This window comes from Cervus canadensis, chromosome 32, assembly GCF_019320065.1.
Source record: "Cervus canadensis isolate Bull #8, Minnesota chromosome 32, ASM1932006v1, whole genome shotgun sequence".
NCBI classification, from domain to species: domain Eukaryota; kingdom Metazoa; phylum Chordata; class Mammalia; order Artiodactyla; family Cervidae; genus Cervus; species Cervus canadensis.
Window position 1 is genome coordinate 7578362 of NC_057417.1, and position 21606 is coordinate 7599967.

Consider the following 21606-nt stretch of genomic DNA (forward strand, 5'->3'; position numbering starts at 1 on the left):
GACTGTAGCCTGCCAGGCTCCTCTATCCATGGAATTCTCCAGACAAGAATACTGGAGTAGGTTGCCATTCACTTCTCCAGGGGATCTTTCTGACTCAGGGATTCAACTGGGTCTCTTGCATTGCAGGCAGGCTCTTTTACTGTTTGAGCTACCCAGGAAGCCCAAGCTATCTGTGGTCGTAGCTATAGTCAAACATTACGTTGCTATGAGCTTTATACAGTGTCTTGACCCCCACCAGATGGATTTCTTCCTCCCTCCTGTAAACACCAGCATCACGTTTTATGACCCTCTGATCCTCATTTGGTCCAATAATTTTAAATATCAGTCAAATATGAAAGGCATTGGTGATGGGGCTCATTTCATCCTGAAAGTCATACCCAATAGCTTCCTCAACATTGTGTCTCACTTGATAGCTAACACATCACTTTCTACCCTGAAAATGTAAATAAATATATGTTGAGTGACTACTGCCCATCAAGGGGGAGGGTTGGCCATTAGGAGGTGACAGCAGGTGACCCTATAATGAAAAGGACATCTTTTTTTTGGTGTTAGTTCTAGAAGGTCTTGTAGGTCTTCATAGAACCGTTCAACTACTTCAGTGTTACTGATCGGGTCATAGACTTGGATTACCGTGAAATTGAATGGTTTGCCTTGGAAATGAACAGAGATCATTCTGTCGTTTTTGAGACTGCATCCAAGTACTGCCTTTTGGACTCTTGTTGACTATGATGGCTACTCCATTTCTTCTAAGGGATTCCTGCCCACCGTAGCAGATATAATGGTCATCTGAGTTAAATTCACCGATTCCAGTCCATCTTAGTTCGCTGATTCCTAGAATGTCTATGTTCACTCTTGCCATCTCCTATTTGACCACTTCCAATTTGCCTTGACTCATGGACCTAACATTCCAGGTTCCTATGCAATATTGTTTTTTACAGCACTGGACCTTGCTTCTATCACGAGTCACATCCACAACTGGGTGTTGTTTTTGTTTTGGCCACATCCCTTCATTCTTTCTGGAGTTATTTCTCCACCAATCTCCAGTAGCAAACTGGGCACCTACCGATCTGGGGAGTTCATCTTTCAGTGTCCTATCTTTTTGCCTTTTCATACTGTTCATGGGGTTCTCAAGGCAAGAATACTGAAGTGGTTTGCCATTCCCTTCTCCAGTGGACCACATTCTGTCATGAATGAAAAAGATGTCTTTTTCATTATAGGGGACTGGAATGCAAAAGTAGGAAGTCAAGAAACACCTGGAGTAACAGGCAAATTTGGCCTTGGAGTACAGAATGAAGCAGGGCAAAGGCTAATAGTGTTCTGCCAAGAGAACACACTGGTCATAGCAAACACCCTCTTCCAACAACACAAGAGAAGACTTTACACATGAACATCACCAGATGGTCAACACCAAAATCAGATGGATTATATTCCTTGCAGCCAAAGACAGAGAAGTTCTATACAGTCAGCAAAAACAAGACTGGGAGCTGACTGTGGTTCAGATCATGAACTCCTTAGTGTCAAATTCAGACTTAAATTGAAGAAAGTGGGGAAAACTACTAGACCATTCGGGTATGACCTAAATCAAATCCCTTATGATTATACAGTGGGAGTGAGAAATAAAGGGACTTTATTTCCTTTAGTCCCTTTTTAGATTTAAGGGACTAGATCTGATAGACAGAGTGCCTGATGAACTATGGACAGAGGTTTGTGACATTGTATAGGAGACAGGGATCAAGACCATCCCCAAGAAAAAGAAATGCAAAAAAGCAGAATGGCTGTCTGAAGAGGACTTACAAATACCTGTGAAAAGAAGAAAAGCAAAAAGCAAAGGAGAAAAGGAAAGATATATCCATTTGAATGCAGAGTTCCAAAGAATAGCAGGGAGAGATAGGAAAGCCTTCCTCAGCGATCAGTGCAAAGAAATAGAGGGAAACAATAGAATAGGAAAGACTAGAGATCTCTTCAATAAAATTAGAGATACTAAGGGAACATTTCATGCAAAGATGGGCTCAATAAAGAACAGAAATGGTATGGATCTAACAGAAGCAGAAGATATTATGAAGAGGTGGCAAGAATACACAGAAGAACTATACAAAAAAGATCTTCATGACCCAGATAATCAGAATGATATGATCACTCACCTAGAGCCAGACATCCTAGAATGTGAAGTCAAGTGGGCCTTAGGAAGTATCACTATGAACAAAGCTAGTGGGAGTGATAGAATTTCAGTTGAGCTATTTCAAATCCTAAAAGATGATGCCGTGAAAGTGCCATACTTAATATGTCAGCAAATTTGGAGAACTCAGCAGTGGCCACAGGACTGGAAAAGGTCAGTTTTCATTCCAATCCCAAGGAAAGGCAATGCCAAAGAATGCTCAAACTACCGCACAATTGCACTCATCTCACATGCTAGTAAAGTAATGCTCAAAATTCTCCAAGCCAGGCTTCAGCAATACGTGAACCATGAACTTCCAGATGCTCAAGCTGGTTTTAGAAAAGGCAGAGGAACCAGAGATCAAATTGCCAACATCTGCTGGATCATTGAAAAAGTAAGAGTTCCAGAAAAACATCTACTTCTGCTTTATTGACTATGCCAAAGCCTTTGACTGTGTGGATCACAATAAACTGTGGAAAATTCTGAAAGAGATGGGAATACCAGATCACCTGACCTGACTCTTGAGAAACCTGTATGCAGGTCAGGAAGCAACAGTTAGAACTGGACATGAAACAACAGACTGGTTCCACAGAGGAAAAGGAGTACGTCAAGGCTGTATCTTGTCACCCTGGTTATTTAACTTATATGCAGAGTACACATGAGAAATACTGGGCTGGATGAAGCACAAGCTGGAATCAAGATTGCCGAGAGAAATATCAATAACCTCAGATATGCAGATAACACCACCCTTATGGCAAAAAGTGAAGAATTAAAAAGCCTCTTGATGAAAGTGAAAGAGGAGAGTGAAAAAGTTGGCTTATAGCTCAACATTCAGAAAACTAAGATCATGGCATCTGGTCCCATCACTTCATGGCAGATAGATGGGGAAACAATGGAAACAGTGTCAGACTTTATTTTTTAGGGCTCCAAAATCACTGCAGACGGTGACTGCAGCCATGAAATTAAAAGACGCTTACTCCTTGGAAGGAAAGTTATGGTCAACCTAAACAGCATATTAAAAATCAGAGACATTACTTTGTCAACAAAGGTCTGTCTAGTCAAGGCTATGGTTTTTCCAGTAGTCATGTATGGATGTGAGAGTTGTACTATGAAGAAAGCTGAGTGCCGAAAAATTGATGCTTTTGAACTATGGTGTTGGAGAAGACTCTTGAGAGTCCCTTGGACTGCAAGGAGATCCAACCAGTCTATCCTAAGGGAAATCAGTCCTGGGTGTTCATTGGAAGGACTGATGTTGAAGCTGAAACTCCAATATTTTGGCCACCTGATGTGAAGAGCTGACTCATTTGAAAAGACCCTGATGTTCGGAAAGATTGCGGGCAGGAGGAGAAGGAGACGACAGAGGATGAGATGGTTGGATGGCACCACCGACTCAATGGACGTGAGTTTGAGTAAACTCCGGGTGTTGGTGATGGACAGGGAGGCCTGGCGTGATGTGGTTCATGAGGTCAAAAAGAGTCGGACACGACTGAGCGACTGAACTGAACTGAAGGTGACCCCAACCAATTCTAGGTAGAATCCTCATCTATTTATACATCAGTGACTCTTGCCAAAGTTGGAGGGGGAGGGAGATCAAATTTAAAAATTGGACCTTGGGAATACCCTGGAAGTCCAGTGGTTATAACTCAGTGTTTCCATTGCAGGAGGCATAGGTTTGATCCCTGGTCAGGGAGCTAAGATCTCCCAAACAAGCACACACAACTCCTCAGAACCAGACTCTGACTTAGAAGACCAGTACAAGAGGCTAGATAGAAGGTGATGTAAGAGTGAACAATATAATAATACTTAACCAAATATTAATATAGATTCGAGTACGGGAAGGGGTGCATGCATGCTCAGTGGCTTCAGTCATGTCCTACTCTTTGTGACCCTTTGGACTGTAGCCTGCCAGGTTCCTCTGTCCATGGGTTTTCACAGTCAAGAATACTGGAGTGGGCAGCCATCTCCCTTTCCAGGGGATCTTCCCCACCCAGGGATCGAATCTAAGTCTCCTGTGTTTCCTCCACCGGCAGGCAGGTTCTTTACTGCTGAGCCATCTGGGAAGCCCTGTGTCTGTCCTTCTAGTCTCACCCAGTTATCATGACCCCACCTAGTCCTCAAAATACCCTTATGAGATGGATAATAGCCTCTTCTGACATCAGTAAAGTGAGACAGAGAGAGCTGGGTATTGACAAAGCTGGGATTGTAGCCTACCTTGTATTGTATTGGCTTCACAGCCCAAACTTTTAATTGCTATGGCAGGCAGCAGTGGTCAGACTTCAGCCGGCATCAGAACCACCTCGAGGGCCCATCAAAACACAGATGGCTGGGCCCCACGCCCAGCCCAGAGGTTCTGAATCAATACAGCTAGATGCAGAGGGAGGGGGAGGTTGGGTTTAAGGATTTGCATTTTTAACAAGTCCCAGGGGAAGCTGAGGCTGCTGGTCCAAGGACTAAAAAACTTATTGCCCTACAGAGTACCACTCTCCACGTGTCATCTTCCGTGACATTCGAGAGAATGCTGAAGGCCAGCCTCCTAGCGTGTGTGCATGCTAAGTTAATTCAGTTGTCTCCGACTCTTTGCAACCATATGGACCATAGCCCGCCAGGCTATGGAGTAGGGTGCCATGCCCTTCTCCAGGGGATCCTCCCCACCCAGGGATCGAACCCATTCTCTTACGTCTCCTGCATCAGCGGGTGAGTTCTTAACCACTAGCGCCACCTGGGAAGCCCAGGTCCTATTCTAAATAGGAACTGGTTTCAAGTAAGCTGTTACAAAGACTCATGATGGTTTCCAAGAATGTATTCAAACATTTTTAAAAACCTCACTAAACAGGTGCACTCGAAATAACATAAACGAAGAGAGAGGAGGGTGGGGGGTGATGTCTACTATGGAGCTCTCGATAAACGAGCCATGGCCCCATACAAGAGAAGAGAGCTACCATCATGCATAGAACAGGTGCAGCCCCATTTTAATGCAGAGGCGGTCGGTCTAGCCATGCAAAGGTAATTGTATTGCTTGTCAATCACTTTGGGACCGCAATATGCTTTTGCAAGAATGTAATTCGAATGCACATCTCATTTTCTTAGAAAGGTAATAACTGTAGTTAAATATTTGGATGAATGCAAGCAGGGGATGATTGCACTACAGCAAATTAGTTTACGGAAAAGGAAAGAAAGTACGGGATGCCCAGACTACACAATCTGTTTGAATAATGTAATATATCCCAACCACCAATACATTCTTAAAGGAAAGGTTATTTAATGATGGCGTATCTTGCTGCCCCTTCCAAATGGGGGAAAAAAAAATTGTAATGCATTCAAATGCATTAAACCATAGTTGGTTTAGAATGGATATCAGGTGGGTCCATAAACTCACTGGCATTTGTACATCATTGTGCAGCGTGAGGACACTGACATTTTCCCAGGGAAAAATACATATTTTTAATTAGATTATCAAAGACATCTGTGACATTCCACTTTCTCCCCCTAAAGTTAAGAACTACTCATTTATGGTGTTGTCTTATAATACACTCAATGAAGAGTGCATTTCTTTTTAATGTGAGAAGTTAGATTTTAAAACTGGCTGAGAATTTAAATAAGAACTCACAGCAAAACCAAAAAAAAAAAGCCAAAGAGCTAGAGAGAATTCTGGAAAGTATTCTGAGAATAGGTGATGATAACTTATGTTAATTGAGAAAGTTTCTGAGCATCAGATAATGACATCTGAGCATGAGACATTTATAAATTAAAACCAGAAAGCATGGTTGATTCACAGAAAGAAAGGTTCACCCACATAGTTCCACAGGTTTCTTTAGGACCTAACCTGAAAGCAGCCGCTGAAGCGCTATGTATGGGCTTCATTCTTGTACTAGCCAACTGTATAAAGTTTCTCCCAGGGATATCACCATATCTTTTTGTATTCAGAGGAGCATAGTCTCCTCAAAATACCTCACAAGGTAACTCTAAGAAGTTGCACATAGATGTGTCATAACAGGGCTTCCCAGGTGGGTCAGGGTTAAAGAATCCACCTGCCAAGACAGGAATCACAAGAGACATGGGTTCAACCCATGGGTTGGGAAGATCCCCAGGAGGAGGAAATGGCAACATACTTTAGTATTCTTGCCTGGAAAATTGCATGGAGAGAGGAGACTGGCGGGCTACAGTCCATGTGGTCACAAAGAATCAGACACGACTGAGCAACTGACCATACACGTGTCATAATTAATGACCTGAGAAAGTGCAGAATACCTTGCTCAAAAATATCCCGAGAGTCAAGATGAAAACCTATTGCAAAATGCTGGATGTTTCACTTAGAATAATGATAATAATTTAAAAATCTCCTATGGTTCTTTGTATTTCTAGTCTCATACAAGTTGCCTGTTACATAGTAGGACTGGATACCTATGTGCATGCTAAGTCGATTCTGTCATGTCTGATTCTTTGGGACCCCATGGACTGTAGCCTGCCAGACTCCTCTGTCCATGGGATTCTCCAGGCAAGAAAACTGGAGTGGGTTGCCGTGCCCTCTTCCAGGGGATCTTCCCAACCCAGGGATCACACCCACTTCTCTTATGTCTCCTGCATTGGCAGGTAGGTTCTTTACCACTAGCACCACCTGGGAAGCCCAGAACTTGATAAGATGCTCTTTATTAATTAACCAAGAACAAGAACTTGATGAAACCAATCTTATGGGGTTTTGTTGGATGAGGATTATGGTTTAACCACTGTCCTATAACATCTGGTGTTGTACTGAGTCTGGAATATGTTTTTCTGATGCTTCTATCTGCCATCTTCATCCACAGAACATCAGCCTACAAGCTCCCTCAGATGGCAATCACCCAATGGGTAATTTCTCCCCAATGTGAGTCCTAGGAAGACAGACTGGACATGGTGTCTGACACTGACTTCGGGATCAAATGCAAGAAGAAATATGGATGACATGGTCCCATCAACTCTCTTTGACACTAGTTCACTAGTTAATATTTTGTTTCCAATCTACAGATTCCATTAGCCACTTGAAGTACCTCTGTCTAAAGCCATCTCTGTGGCTTACATGGGATGGAGGTCAATTAACAGCAGACGCCCCATCCCAACCCCCACAGCCCAGGGGTAAGTAACTCATGGATGCAGAATTGTGGGTGTTCAACTCAAGCAAAATGGGACCTTGAGAAAGAGAGGAGTATGGGCAGCTAATAAAAAGTCAATGCCTATCTCAACAGCAACTACTATAGCAACAGTTCACCTGCCATCTGATGGAATGGATGAAGCTGTAACCTTACACTCATCTCCCTACTTCATCTTCTATCAACACTTCAGAGGCAGGTATAGTCTCTACCCAGCTGCTAAGGCAATTGTGCCTACAGAGATTAAGCTACCAAGGGCAGCATGAGACAGAACAGCAGGAGGCAATCTTATCTGCCTGGTAATTTATGTCTTTATAGGAGTGCAACAATCCTATTGACTGTGTAGGCACTAGCTTTCTAACTTATCACCCATTCTCACTCAGTTAATGTTGACAATCAATAAGGAGTTAGCTAATGCAATCTGAGCCTTTCCTCTCATTCCTGTGATCCTGGTCCAGGCAGAATTCCCCTCCCCAGGGATGATCATGTATTAATGTCACAATAACTTTCTGTTCAGCTATATGAGAAAGAGAAGATAAGGCTCTTTATAACTTATGTTCTTTATTCTATGGGAGGAACTTCAGAAAATGTCAGGATGTGAAGGAAAAAACTAAATCAATAAAAGGAAATGAATGAATGCCAGGGCACTCTGAGTGAATCTTCCTGGGTGACTGCCTTGATGTTGGATACATCCAAGGGTCACCCAGGGTTCCACTAAACTGACCGTGGAGGTTCTATGGATGTTTTCCAAATTCCACACCCCTCCAAAGAAAAAAAGGAAGCTATACATGGACACAGGATAAATGACACATTTTTGGTTGAGATTTTAGTAACAGTGTTTTCAGATTAGATTCTTTACGATAAACAGAAGTTTAGGATGACAAGATACATCTTCAATTGGTGACAAGGGGAATAATAAATTCTCCCCCCAAAATGCAGTTTGCTAGATGATGACTTATAAAAAAGAGGGGATCTCTGAATGTGAAGGAAAATCACAGAATGAGATTTTAACAGTACAACTTAGGAAATGACCGGAATTTTTCCCGATTGGGTTTTCTTTCCTTTTTTGTTTTTTTTTTTTTAATTGTAAAAGATTTTAATTGAAGTGTAACTGATTTAGAAGAAGGGGGCAACAGAGGATGAGATAGTTGGGTGGCATCACCAATTCAATAGGCATGAGTTTGAGCAAACTCTGGGAGATAGTGAAGGACAGGGGAAGCCTGGTATGCTGCAGTCCATGGGGTTGCAAAGAGTTGGACACAACTGAGGGACTGAACAGCAACACTCCCTCAAAAGCCTATCTTTCCACTTCCACACGTCTTAAAATTGTTAGCATCTATGGTGTTCCCTCTCCCTGCCTGTAAGAAACTCCTTCAAAGGTGCCATCTGCCTCGGCATCCTCAGCTCATGGATCTGAGAGAGGCAATGGTGAGCAGAACTGGGCTGGAAGAAAGACAGTCAAATCTAGAACCAGGAAACCAAAGGACTCTGAAGACGGAAAACTATAAGAAACCCACACCATCCCCTGGATCTCCTGAATCCTGATGACATCACTTCCTGGAAAAAGACGTGGGTTTTGCAACCTCTCTGCTACTTGCTTCAGTCAACACAGATTAGGGCTCTCCACGCCAGCCAAGGTCTATTCTGTGTCCTCCTTGGTGCTCTTTGTTTGAAGATGAACTGCTCCTTCTTCTCCTCCCCCTATGGACTCCTTCAGCTTAAGCCAATGAAGAAAAAGAAGCCTTCACTGAAGATGCTCAGTTCCCACTTTTTCACTTGGTACCAATGCACTCCAGGCAGTTTATAATCCAGCAAAACACCCAGGCAACTGGCTGAATTTCCTCCTTTCGACCAGTACTCTGCTCTAATAGAACATGCAGACATGGACATACACATCCCTAGCATTTCTAAATTTTCTGGTCCTCCTGTCTTGAGAATTTTACCTTTCTACTAAGTGTGATTTCAGAATTCCAGCCATAATATTGCCAGCAAAGAGGCGCAATCCACCATTACAACCAAAATGATTAGGAAGATGGCTGGAATATTAAAGTGAAATCATGTACAAAGCAGTCACCAAGAATGTGTTTTACCACTTGGAGACGCCTAAGTCTCTCCCTGGCAAATGTGGCATTCATTAGTTATGCCTGGCTATTCCTAGCAAAGAGCAAGTTCATTATTAGTTAGCAAATTTCAATTTTACAGCAGGTGTATTATTCAGAGATTTTTTAAAAATAAATTGCTCATATGAGGATAAGCCATATAATTTTATTTTATTTTTCTATTTGGTATGGTAATGAGATACCAAGGGTATGTAGACTGAAAAGTGACAATTTTCATCTACTGAGGTTAAGATAATGATTTTCAGACAAACTAATATGATATAAACATGCAATTTTGCATGTATCGCTTATGAATCTTGCTTCAGTCATTACATGAGCCCAGAGGGTAATTCTTTCTTTTCTTCATTACTCATTCTGTGGCCTTGGCAATAATAAATCTTTGTTTCTGCCTTTCTGGATCTATAAAGTGGGCTCAATACTGTGGACTGGAGATAATCACTATATAATCAATGATTCCTCACAACACTTGGTCAGATATAAAAGGCTTAGGACACACAGATGTATTATTTTGGAGGACTGTGAGAATTTAAGGTCAATTCATCCTTGGTTTGTTATGATCCTCCACCTTTTCAGTAAAAAACAAAACAAAACTGTTTTTGCAGTAGAAGCTCAGAATTGCCCTAAGAAGCTCAGAATTAATCAAAGTCTAATGATCATTTAAGAAATGATGGACATTGTCTTATTTCTCTTTTATTTCCCCTTTCTAATGATTTCATAGAGTCTCATTTCTTAATATCCTTAACTTTAGTTATGTGCATTTGTTTTTAAAACACTTCAAATGTTCTACTCTGGAATGGGTGAGATATGACTAAACAATGAACAAAGAGAGTCTCCCTTTGTCATCAACATAATAGACATGATCTAGGCTTATTCAGGTTTTCTAAAAGACAGATAAGCTGAAGAGCCATAGAAAATGCATTTAACCCTTTCACACAGTCCTGAATATAACCAGATTCTTTCTAGAGACCAGAAAGCCAGTCCTTGACCAGAGAAGACCTGCGCCAGGCTGTGCTGGGAACCGCTGAGTTTTCCTGTGTGTGTGTGTTCAGTCAGCTCAGTTGTGTCCAGCTCTTTGTGATTGCATGGACTGCAGCCCTCCAGGTTCCTCTGTGGGATTTTCCAGGCAAAAATCCTGGAGTGGGTTGCCATGCCCTCCTCCAGGGGCTCTTCCCAACCCAGGGATCAAACCTGAGTCTCCTGCATTGACAGGCAGGGTCTTTACCCCTGAGCCAGAAGCCACATTTGGGTCCTGGTAACTCTTTGTGTTGGGGGGCTGGGTGGGGGGCCGTCCTGCGCTTTGTAGGATTTTTAGCAGCATCCCCAACCTCCACCCAATAGATGCTATCACAATAACCAAAAAGGTCTACAGACTTTCCCAGTGTCCTGTGAGGACTACTGCTTTAGGGACTTCTCTCTCTCCGATTCCAGGGGGCCAGAATATTCTGATAATCTAGAAGGATTCCTAACAGGATGCTAGGGACCCAGAATGTACCAGCAAGATTCCTAATAGCAAAGCAGACAGGGTAGCACTTTGAAACTGCAGCCCATTACACCAGTACCATTTTTTTTTTTTTAAATAGCATTCACCACCATTCCTTGAGATTCATTTGGCAACAGCAAAGTCCATGCAGAGAAAGACCAAACAGGCCATGGGGAACAAATTAATCTGCAAACAAATTCTCCTCAAAGAGGGAAAAAGGAAAGCAAAACCATTTTGGAAAAATCCCACGCAATGAGTCAATTCCAATTTCTTTGAGCTTTAAGAGTACACCTCCTCACCTAATTTTCTCTTCTAGGCCAAAGGTTCATACACCTTGAAGCACAGTATATCTTTGGGGAGGGGGACAAGACCACCCTGGTAATTGTTCCGTCTTAAACCCTCCTGTCTCCCCAGCAGAGAGGCTCAAGGGGCGTATGTGATCCAACCTCCTTAATCACCAGATGTTTGCAATCATCAGAAGGACGTCTTGGGCTGTAACCATTTCTCTGTTCTCCAGCATTCAGTCTCAAAGAGAATTTCCATAACAACATGTGACACGTAGAATGCTTAAAGGCACCAACCATGACAAGACAAATTACACTCATTTTTCAAGACTCTGCAAGGTGCTATACCGCAAGCGGGCGGGCTGCATGCTGGGCGGTTCCGGAGGGCCGGTCAAGGCAGGCATGCACTCCATCGCACCACGCAGGGATTGGGGCGGGGGCTGGCGTGCTGGGGCGGGAGGCCCGCCCGCGGTGGGGGGCTCCCCACTTACCCGCCGTAGGCCGGGATCGGGGGCGGGGGCGCCGCGGCCCGGAAGGTGTTGTACACGGTGCGGCCACGGCCGCGCAGGTGCGCCCCTCGGTAGGCGGCCGCCGCCGTGGCGGCTGGATACGGGAAGCCGGGCACTGTGGGCGGGAGGAGAGAACAGAAGGTTCAGATTGCGGCTGCCTTTGGATGAACCATGCCCCCACAACAAACACACCCAGGACCCTGCTCGCCGTAGGCCAGGGCCGGACACCCGCACCCCTTCCTTCCAGGAGTCAGACTTCTAAAGGCAGCCTGGAGGGACTAGACCAAGGTTCGATTCTACAGAGGATGGGCTAACTCAGTGATCCCTGGGACCATGATCGAGGACAAACATTCACAAAGGATTCTTACTAACGGGAAATGCTCACTGCATAAACTTAACTTTTTAAAAAGGCAGACTGCAAGATGTATGTGTACTGGGTTCTCACATCTGCCTATCATCTATTTACAGGCATACCTGGCCAATATAGGTATTGTGCATGATAGGTATGTGGATGAGCATGCAATATGCATAGGTGTATATGTACGCATACACATAAGTATGTGTACATGTGTAAGTCATTATGTATAGTGACGTGGAAACTGCTCAGTTATGTCCGGCTCTTTGTGACCCCGTGGACTATTCAGTCCATGGAATTCTCCAGGCCAGAATACTGGAGTGGGTAGCTGTTCCCTTCTCCAGAGGATCTTCCCAACCCAGGGATCAAACTCAGGTCTCCTGCATTGCAGGTGGATTCTTTACCAGCTAAGCCACAAGGAAAGCCTGATTAGGTATATATGTGTATATAAAATAATCTTGGGTGTTAGTGTGCATATCACATGTATGTGTGCATGAGTATGGGAATATGTATACATGCTTATTTATATATATGTGCATATGTATATAATTATATATACAAATACATACATACTTCAATGTGTTTGTAGTTATCTGTGAGGCTAAACTTCATGAGAAAATGTTGCTTGTCTACTCATAGCTTTTCTCCATCCTGGTTTAAATTTTTTTCCATATTTCCCTTTAGGTACCTAGGGTTGCTTCTTATTCAGTTGCTAAATCATGTCTGACTCTTTTGTGACCCCATGGACTACAGCCCGCCAGGCTCCTCTGTGCGTGCGATTGCCCACCACAGGAATACTGGAATAGTTGCCATTTCCTTCTCCAGGGGATCTTCCCCACCCAGGGATAGAACCCGAGTCTCCTGCGGCTCTTGCACTGGCAGGTGGATTCTTTACTGCTGAGTCACGGGGGAAGCCCTTATGAGCCTATATTGCTAGTGAAAATGTTTTAATTGAAATACACTGTACCTACAGACAAGTGTATGCATCAGACATGTACAGACCCCTCATGCTCCTACGAACAAATCACTACTAAGATCCCATTAGCCCCCTATCCATTTACACAGCTTATAAAACCATTTATACAACAACAATAACTGCAGAGAAGTATGAGGACTCAACTCTGAAAGAGAAAGTGTGCGCAGGGTTATCTTCCCAGGGGTGGCGGTGCGGAAATTCTGAGCCAAGTGACTTGGTCAAGAGTCAGGAGGGAAAGTAAGCCTGATGCTTGAGACCCATGATAATTAACACAGCTTCCTCTGCCTGGGATGTCCTTCTTCCTAGGATGTCTGCAAACCCTAATGCATCAGGTCCATGAAACCCTGAGGACATCACCCCACCATGCTGCTCTTTCTAGTCCCCGAATCACAGGCTCTCACCATGCTGGTCATGCCCGTCCCATCCCACTCTCAGCAGGCACTGTTACCCGCAGTGAATCCCATGGAGGGGATGCTCTTTTAGGAAAATACATTTGGAAAACCACTGCTCCAGGAGATCTATTAATATATGAAAGGCTCAGGATATCCTAAGGTAAGTGAAGTGTGTGCATGCACGCCAAGTTGCTTCAGCTGTGTCCGACTTTCTTCAACCCTATGGACTATAGCCCGCCAGGCTCCTCTGTCCATGGGATTTCCCAGGCAAGAATACTGGAGTGGTTGCCATTTCCTTCTCCACGGGGTCTTCCCAACCGAGGGATCAAACCCACATCTCTTATGTCTCCTATATTGGCAGGAGGATTCTTTCCCACTAGCGCCACCTGGGAAGCCCAAGGGAAGTGCATTAACACCATTAACGCAGCAATCCCAGCCTTCATTTCTCCGGGAACTCTAGTTCACAGAATACCCAGCCTCTCATGGGTACTGGTCTGGAGAAGAAAATCACTTATTTATTATGTTTACCTCTTCTATTCATCTGCCAGCTCCTTGAGGGGCCCCCACTGGATCCCATTCATCCCTGCATTTCCCCGTGCATCCCCCCACATCAGCAGAAGCCCCTGGATTTTGTCCACAGTAGGTTCTAGATACTGGACACAGTTGATTCTGGATGACTTAAAGACGGGTGAATGAAGCCCTGGGATGTGGTCCAACTAGATGACTGACAGACTATCCATTCTCTCCTTGTTCCTTTCTCTCCTCTCATCCTGCTTGCCTAACAGGAGCTTGAAGTATCTCCTGTTAGAGAGGGAGCCAGGTGGAATGAACAAGAACCAGGATGGGTTTCCTCGTGTCCACAGCCCTGTCTCCCCTGTTCCATCTCTCTTGGGATTTTAGACAGTGTTGGTAGCAACGTGCAAGGCTGGGAAGGACCCAGCTTTTCTTGGTCTGATAGGAAGATAAAGGCTCAGAGAGGCCACACCACCCAGGAGGCTCTTTCCCAGAGTCAAGGTGACACATCAAGCTCCCCTCTCCCAGAGTATGTACTTTGCCAAATTCAGGGTGTTGTGTGTCATTTGATCTTAAAGTCGCCTCCCTCTACATCCAAACAGCCTCCCTCCCTGCCATCATGTTCAAGAGCAGAAGCCCTCCACATGCAGAACAGAAGAGACAGGTGGTTGCCAAGGGGGAAGGGGTTCAGAAAGGGATGGACAGGGATGTGGGAGTTAGGAGATGTAAGGTTGTATATACAGAATGAGTAAGCACCAAGGTCCTACTGCATAGCACGGGGAACTATATTCAGTATCCTGTGATAAGTCATAATGGAAAAAAGAATTTTTAAAGAATATCAGAAAACAGACTCTGTAGGACTGCAATTACTTTAGACCATGACATTTTTTTGCACCTTGTTTTATGTCCCTGGATATGTTCCAGTGTCTCCTAGTTTATAGTCTATGGGAACTTGAATAGAATTTGTATCCTGTTTTGTGTGAAAATTGTATAAATCTTCATCGTGTTGAATTGGTTCATGGTGCTTTTCAGGTCTACAGTATCCTTCTTCTCTTCTGTCTATTCATTCTACCAATTTTTGAGTTTGATATGGAAACTCCAACTAAAAATCTTAATTTATCTACTTTAAAAAATAATTAGATGGTGGAACTATAAGTAATTTTGTTCTGTATTTTCCAAGTCTCTTGTAATGGTGTTATCATGCTTTCATAATTTAAAAAAACAAAAGGAAAGAGAAAAAATATCTGTAAAATAGTGTAACTGAATAACTGTTGTACCATATAAATTAATACAATATTGTAAATCAATTCTTCTATAAAAAGAAAAAATAACTAGAAAGAGTAGAAGCCCTTCACTCCATCAGCTCCCTTACTCCCAGAGTCCTTGGACAGAGTAGATTTGTAGCTGCATGTCGGTGGCAGGAGGCTGGGAAGGGAAGGTAGTGGGATTTCCCATAGGAGTTATTCCCGATCCTATATTCATGGAATTGCTCAGACTGGACTATAACTCTTAACCTGGAAGTTGAAGACAGACTGACTACCATATGGAATTCTTCATGTGTTCCTGAATAGCTGACAGCCAGGCTGTTTCTTGGATTCTACCATATCCTTTTCTGATGATGTTAGTAAAATGCTAGGATGGTAGAACCAAGCCAGAATGATTTTATCTTTCTATTTATGTCCTTTATGTCACAGAAGACCATCCAGGTTATTTCTTAAACTTTAAAAAAAAATTGTCAGCCAAGACAAATCCTGTAGCAGTACTTAACTCTCAGCTTGCCAGCCCCTCAGCGCCCATGTTTCTTAGCTGGTGTTTCAGCTGTGCTCAGTCGGTCAGTTGAGTGTGACTCTTTGCGACCCCATGGACCGTAGCCCTCCAGGCTCCTCTGTCCGTGGGATTCTCCAGGCAAGAATCCTGGAGTGGGCTGCCATTTCCTCCTCCAGGGGATCTTGCCAACCCAGAGATAGAAGCCGTGTCGGTTGCATCTCTTGTCCTGGCAGGTGGATTCTTTACCACGGTGCCACCTGGGAAGCCCAACTACTATTCTTGAAATTGCAAAGAGGTATCAGCCTCAATGGGGAAAGCAGGGCAATCATAATATCCTAAAAGGCCAAGAGTTGTGAGATAGTTGGCTTCAGCACTGGGGAGAAAAGGAGCGAGCGAGCCTTTGATTCCAACGCGATCTTGCCACAGTTCAAATATTAAGTTTCTGGAGGAACACCCTGGATTTTGAAATAAAGCAAATGAAAAATTCACAATCTGGCAGAGCAGCTGGTTGCCTGTGTGAGGAAACGCGGTAATTATGCTGACCCATTCATTATCGTTGGCTGCGGCACGGAGTGAGCCAGACAAGATCCCTCTCAGCGACAAGCAGGTTTTACAATAATTCTTGGAGGATTTAGATGTTGAGATAGAACATGAAACAGAAGCTCGGCAGTAGAGCAGGGGAATGCAAGCTGCTAGAAGGGGAAAGCCAGGATGCTGCTGTGTACCCCCTTGGCTGCAGGGAGAAAATAGCCTTCTCAATGCAGGATAAGGGATTTGCAGGTCTTCCTACCAAGCTCTTTGGGCTGCCCCAAGCAGGGTGCATTAAAGAGATTCCGGTTGTTAAAGGAACAAGGGAAGGACTGCACATCAACTTCCTGGGAGGCCAAGTGCCCTCAGGTAAGATAAGGAGCCACCTGATGTGAAGAGCCGACTCATTGGAAAAGGCCCTGATGCTGGGAAAGAGTGAAGACAAAAGGAGAAGGGCAACAGACAATGAGATGGTTGGATGGCATCACCAACTCAATGGACATGTTGTCATTGTTCAGTTGTTCAGTCATGTCTGACTCTTTGCGACCCCATGGACTGCAGCACGCCAGGCCTCCCTGCCCTTCACCATCTCCCGGAGCTTGCTCAAACTCATGTCAGTGATGCCATCCAACCGTCTCATCCTCTGTTGTCCCCTTCTCCTGCCTTCAATCTTTCCCAGCATCAAGGCCTTTTCTAATGAGTCAGTTCTTCGCATCAGGTGGCGAAAGTGTTGGAGCTTCAGCTTCAGCATCAGTCCTTCCAGTGAATATTCAGGAATGAGTTTGAGCAAACTCCAGGAGACAGTGAAGCACAGGGGAGCCTGCAGTCCATGGGGTTGCAAAGAGTCGGACATGACTTAGCGACTGAACAACCACAATAAATTGTAACAGGGGCTTCCTGTTACAGGAGCAGGCATGTAAGTTTCCCAGATGGATGTCTGCTCAGCTATCCCTTCTTGTTGCTGTCTGCAGCTGGCCAAAGGGTGTCTTCATGAAGTCTCTAGCTAATCACTGTCATTGATGAATATTCCCTTCTCTTCCCCTCTTCTCTCCTTCCCTCCCTCATTCCTGAAACCAAACAGGACCCAGTGGGGCTCCAGGGCACAAAAGGCTGTCTGTGTTCCCCATTCCATGATTACAGGAAATCAGCTTCATTCAGCCTCCAGGACTTTCCCTGAGTTCCAACAGGCAGGTTCAAACAGTTGCTAATTAGGGAAGGGAGGGGATGCAGGGACAAAGCAGAAGTAGCTAAGAAACAACAGTGCAGCCTTGCAGGGTAGGGTCTCGGCTCCTCCTTAACGGATACACATAATAATATCCTTGAGTTGTTTTGCAGATTCTGAAACCCCCACCAGGTGGGAGAAGTACACAGATCCCAGACCAGTTGGAAACGGAAGACTGGTGATGCTGACTTCCACTTGCTTCACCACCAACCAATCAGAAGAATGTCCAGGAGCTAGTCAAGCTCTCCTCCTCTTTGAACCATTACCGTAAAACTCCTCACCACCCCCTCCAGGTCAGGACACACAGTTTTGAAGGCAGTAGCCTTCTGTGGCTCCCTTTGCCTGACAAAGCAATAAAGCTATTCTTTTCTATTTCATAAAAAACTCTCTGAGATTTAATTCGGTGTCAAGGTACACAGAATGGATTAAGCATCCATTCCTTCCTTCATGCCTTCGTCGTCCCTCCCTTTTATTTTGTAATCTCCTTCTGAAGAAGCCTGCCCCAAATCCTCCTGGGCATACTAGCAATCAAGTAACTTGGATCACAGATATGAAGGAAAAAAAATACTCTCACCATAGCTAAAACACAAGCTCCATGCACGCAGTGTTTTTTATCTGTTCTGCTCCCGGATTTAGGAAACTGCCTAGCACAACAACATATCAGCTACCTAATACCATGCCTGGACATGCTTTGATGATGAACAGATGTCAGTCTCCTTTAAAAGGACCATAACCCTGTCCTTTATCAAAGCATGCTGCTCAAGATTTGCAGAAAAACAGTGTGCAAATAATACATGAGATCTCAATCAGCTTTATAAAAGCAACTGCTACACTCGTACTCAGAAGATGCTATCCTGACCTAAAAGCAGCAACCAGACTTGGAATACGTGTGATTCTGATGAAAAGGGAGATGATTTGGGTAAATGCACTGCGCTGGGAATTATCGCCCACCCTCATTCGCTTAAATTCACCTTATTGCTGCACAGTATCAGGGTTTGGAGATTGGTTTCTTGTTCTCAGAGAAGTTGAGCTCAAATTTCCCCCACCCCAGACAGGTGGTACCCCTCTGTACCCATCAGTAAAAGGTATTTGGTCACATTCCTCCTTGCACACAGCCCCACATGGAGCTCCCTAGGAACCCAGCAAATATCAGTCTTTTGCAATGAATGTGTGCAACAAGGAACACTGGGAAACAGCAATCTTTATAATCCCTACCTTGCCTGACAGCTACACCTTCTATGTTTCTTCCCGTCTCCATGAGAGGACATCCCCCCTATGGCTGGCTCAGGGCAGTGTGGCTCTCTTGTCTTGCAACTAAGACAAATGGTCAAATTCAAGGGCAAAAAGCCACAACTGTTTGTCAAGCTTCCTTTAGACTCCAGTGGGATGGTAGGAGCTGATCTATTCATTTTTACTTGCCTACTGTGTGTGCTGGCTTATAGAGCATGGTTAACTGCATTTGCAAAGTGTATACTTAGGTGATTAGGATATAGGTTAAACAAAACCAAAATGACTTTATCCTTGAACCATGTAAAGAGAATGTAATGTGCTGTGCCAAGTCGCTCAGTTGTGTCTGACTCTTTGTGACTCCATGAACTGCCGCCCGCCAGGCTCCTCTCTGTCCATGGGATTTCCCAGGCCAGAATACTGGAACGGGCTGCCATTCCCTCCTCCAGGAGATCGTCCAGACCCAGGGATTGAACTCAAATCCCGTGTTTCCTGCCTTGCAAGCAGATTCTCTTACCCGCTGAGCCATCAGACTTCCCTATATGTTGCCTATAGCCTAAAATAGACAGGATTGCCCATTCTCAAGGCTCTGATCTTTAAGGGTGTAACACTTTTCCATTCATATGGAGATAAAAAGTTGCAAAACAGAGAATAACATTTGTCTTGTTGGAGGTTTACAGGAATATAGTGATCAGACCTACATGGAGAGTTACAAGAACAAAGGATTCTGACATCAAGAAGCTTGCAACAACCGACCAAGCACCTCCTTCACCTTGCCTTTAAAAATGCTTTGCTGAAGCCCTTTAGAGATTTCGGGGTGTTTTGAGTCACCCATCTCCTTGCATTGCCCTGCAGGCCAATAAACCTTTCCTGCCCCCAAACTCTGACATTTAGGTATTGTTTGGTCTCACGGTACTTTGGTCACATGAACTTGGGTTTGGTAACAAGAAGACATCTTAATTATGTGTTTACATTACAGCATGACTTGTCTCTTTTGCCGAAAGTTATGTCACCTATCAATACCCCAGTTCGGGAGTTTGGACACAGGAAGCGGGCAATACATCTTGAATAAACCCAATGCAAAAAGCCAAGGGGAAACTCACAATGTCCTCTCCATTACCGAAACAGATTAAATCGATGCTAATAAAAGTCATTCACCTGTCACCCTGTCCAATATTTGTAAATGCCTCTTTGTTAATTAAAGAACAATGTTTGAAAGAAAAGACACCAAATTAGAGGCATTTCTGAACCCCAAAGCTGGAGTTTGATTTTTTTTTCCTAGTTGAACTTCAAGTTAATAAGCATGTAAACAGACCATCAATGGCAAACAATGGAAAGTACTCAGGCTGCTTCGTGGATACCAAATAAATCCTTAGTTCTTGGCATGAGGGAGGCAAGGGAGGGGAAAAAAAGCACAGGTTCACTATACTGAAAAGGTTCCCTCTTTAACCTGCTCCAGCATGAATCAAAGTGAAAAATCTGGTATCACTGCAATGAAAATTGGATTTAGCTCATAAGCTAAAAATGAGTTTCTCTCCAAGAAAACAGGGCCTGAGCTTCTGGAGCAAATGCCAATTGCACATCTTGTTGACACTTCGACATCCGCAGCCCACCCACTCCCAACCTTCAGCTAGATTTATATCCAGAGCAGAGAGGGACAAGGTTAGCAGAGCAACCGTCTCGGCTCTCAGGAATAAGGAGTTCTCCACTGCGGAACTCAATGAAACGGAAACTTCAGGGATGTAACCAGAGGCATGCTGTGATGTGCGCAAGTATCAAGGCAAATCAACATTTTTAAACGGAAGATGTGTGGGTGTATCAACCAGACAAATGGGCCATTTACCAAAGTGTCAACTGCTTATTGCCTGTCTCCCCCGCAAGACAGAGGCCCCCACCCGCCACCTCCGAGGAGCTCGGAGTTCAATGTATTTACAGTGATGAACGCACGATCCCTTCCCTCTGTCTCTTTTACGAATGTGGTGCTTACCTTCGAAAATAAACACAAATGAGATCATCTCAGCAAGCCCGGAAATCCCAAGAGAAGGAACACAACAAAACCAGTGGAAAATACTTGAGGGTTATAAACTGCATATTAAAGTTTTAGAGCTCTGGGAGAGATGGAAGAACAGCAGATGCAAAACCCGACAGGGGGCAGACTCTGCATCAAAACCATAAAAATATACAACTGCTTTAACGGGCAATTATTCTTTGCATTTGTGCATGGGTTTGAATTTGCATGAGGTTGCCAGATGCCCTGAAAAGGTGTGCTGTTAGGATGGAGGGGGTGGGGGAAGCTCTCTTTGTCTGTTCTTCCTCTTCTCTGCTTCGTGAATGCCACCTTCCCCTCCCCCACCCCTGAAATGTTTTAAGACAGACATGCTCATGCTCATTTGGGGGTTGAATTGTTCTGTGGGTAATTTACGGTAGGAAATATTCACTTACACAATTCTGGGTACAGATGCGGTTTCAACAGCAGGTTCACGGTTCTACAGGATTCCCCTCGAGGGAACTCCCGTTCCATGAGCTGGACCATAAATTAAGAAGTGGCATAATAGGTAACATACCGAGGTGAAATAAACAACCAGGATAGCTCAATTTCACAGGCAGAGCACACTGTGATAAACATCACAATGCATCGTCCAAAAAAGCCCGCATAAAAACCTGATGACTTTTTTTCCACATGGCAAAAAAATGTTCGTGCAATTTGCAGGACAGATCTCACAGAAAGGTACATCAAATTGGTTTGTAACACAGAATGTATACACAGTGAGGTCACTGTCTTTAAATAAAATTAAATGGAAAACAACATGACAGACCATATTCGGTTCTAGGTCAAAATAAAAACGGAAAGGCTTTCAATTTTGTTAAAATTCAGTGATTTCCAGGCTTAGGAGTAAGAAGGGAGTCAGTCTTGCATTCAGGCAGTCATTGACAAAAAAGACCAAAATGGCCACT

General features: G+C 44.1%; 1 protein-coding gene across 20 annotated transcripts in view; it reads right to left on the bottom strand.

Moving 5' to 3' along the window:
* Positions 1 to 21606, bottom strand: part of RBFOX1 (RNA binding fox-1 homolog 1) — a 2068635-nt gene that overhangs the window by 56596 nt on the left and 1990433 nt on the right. For all 20 annotated transcript variants that reach the window (XM_043455516.1, XM_043455518.1, XM_043455526.1 and 17 more), the window contains one exon: positions 11654 to 11786. In XM_043455516.1, the coding sequence (XP_043311451.1) occupies positions 11654 to 11786 (133 nt within the window). The remainder of the gene's footprint in view (positions 1 to 11653; positions 11787 to 21606) is intronic.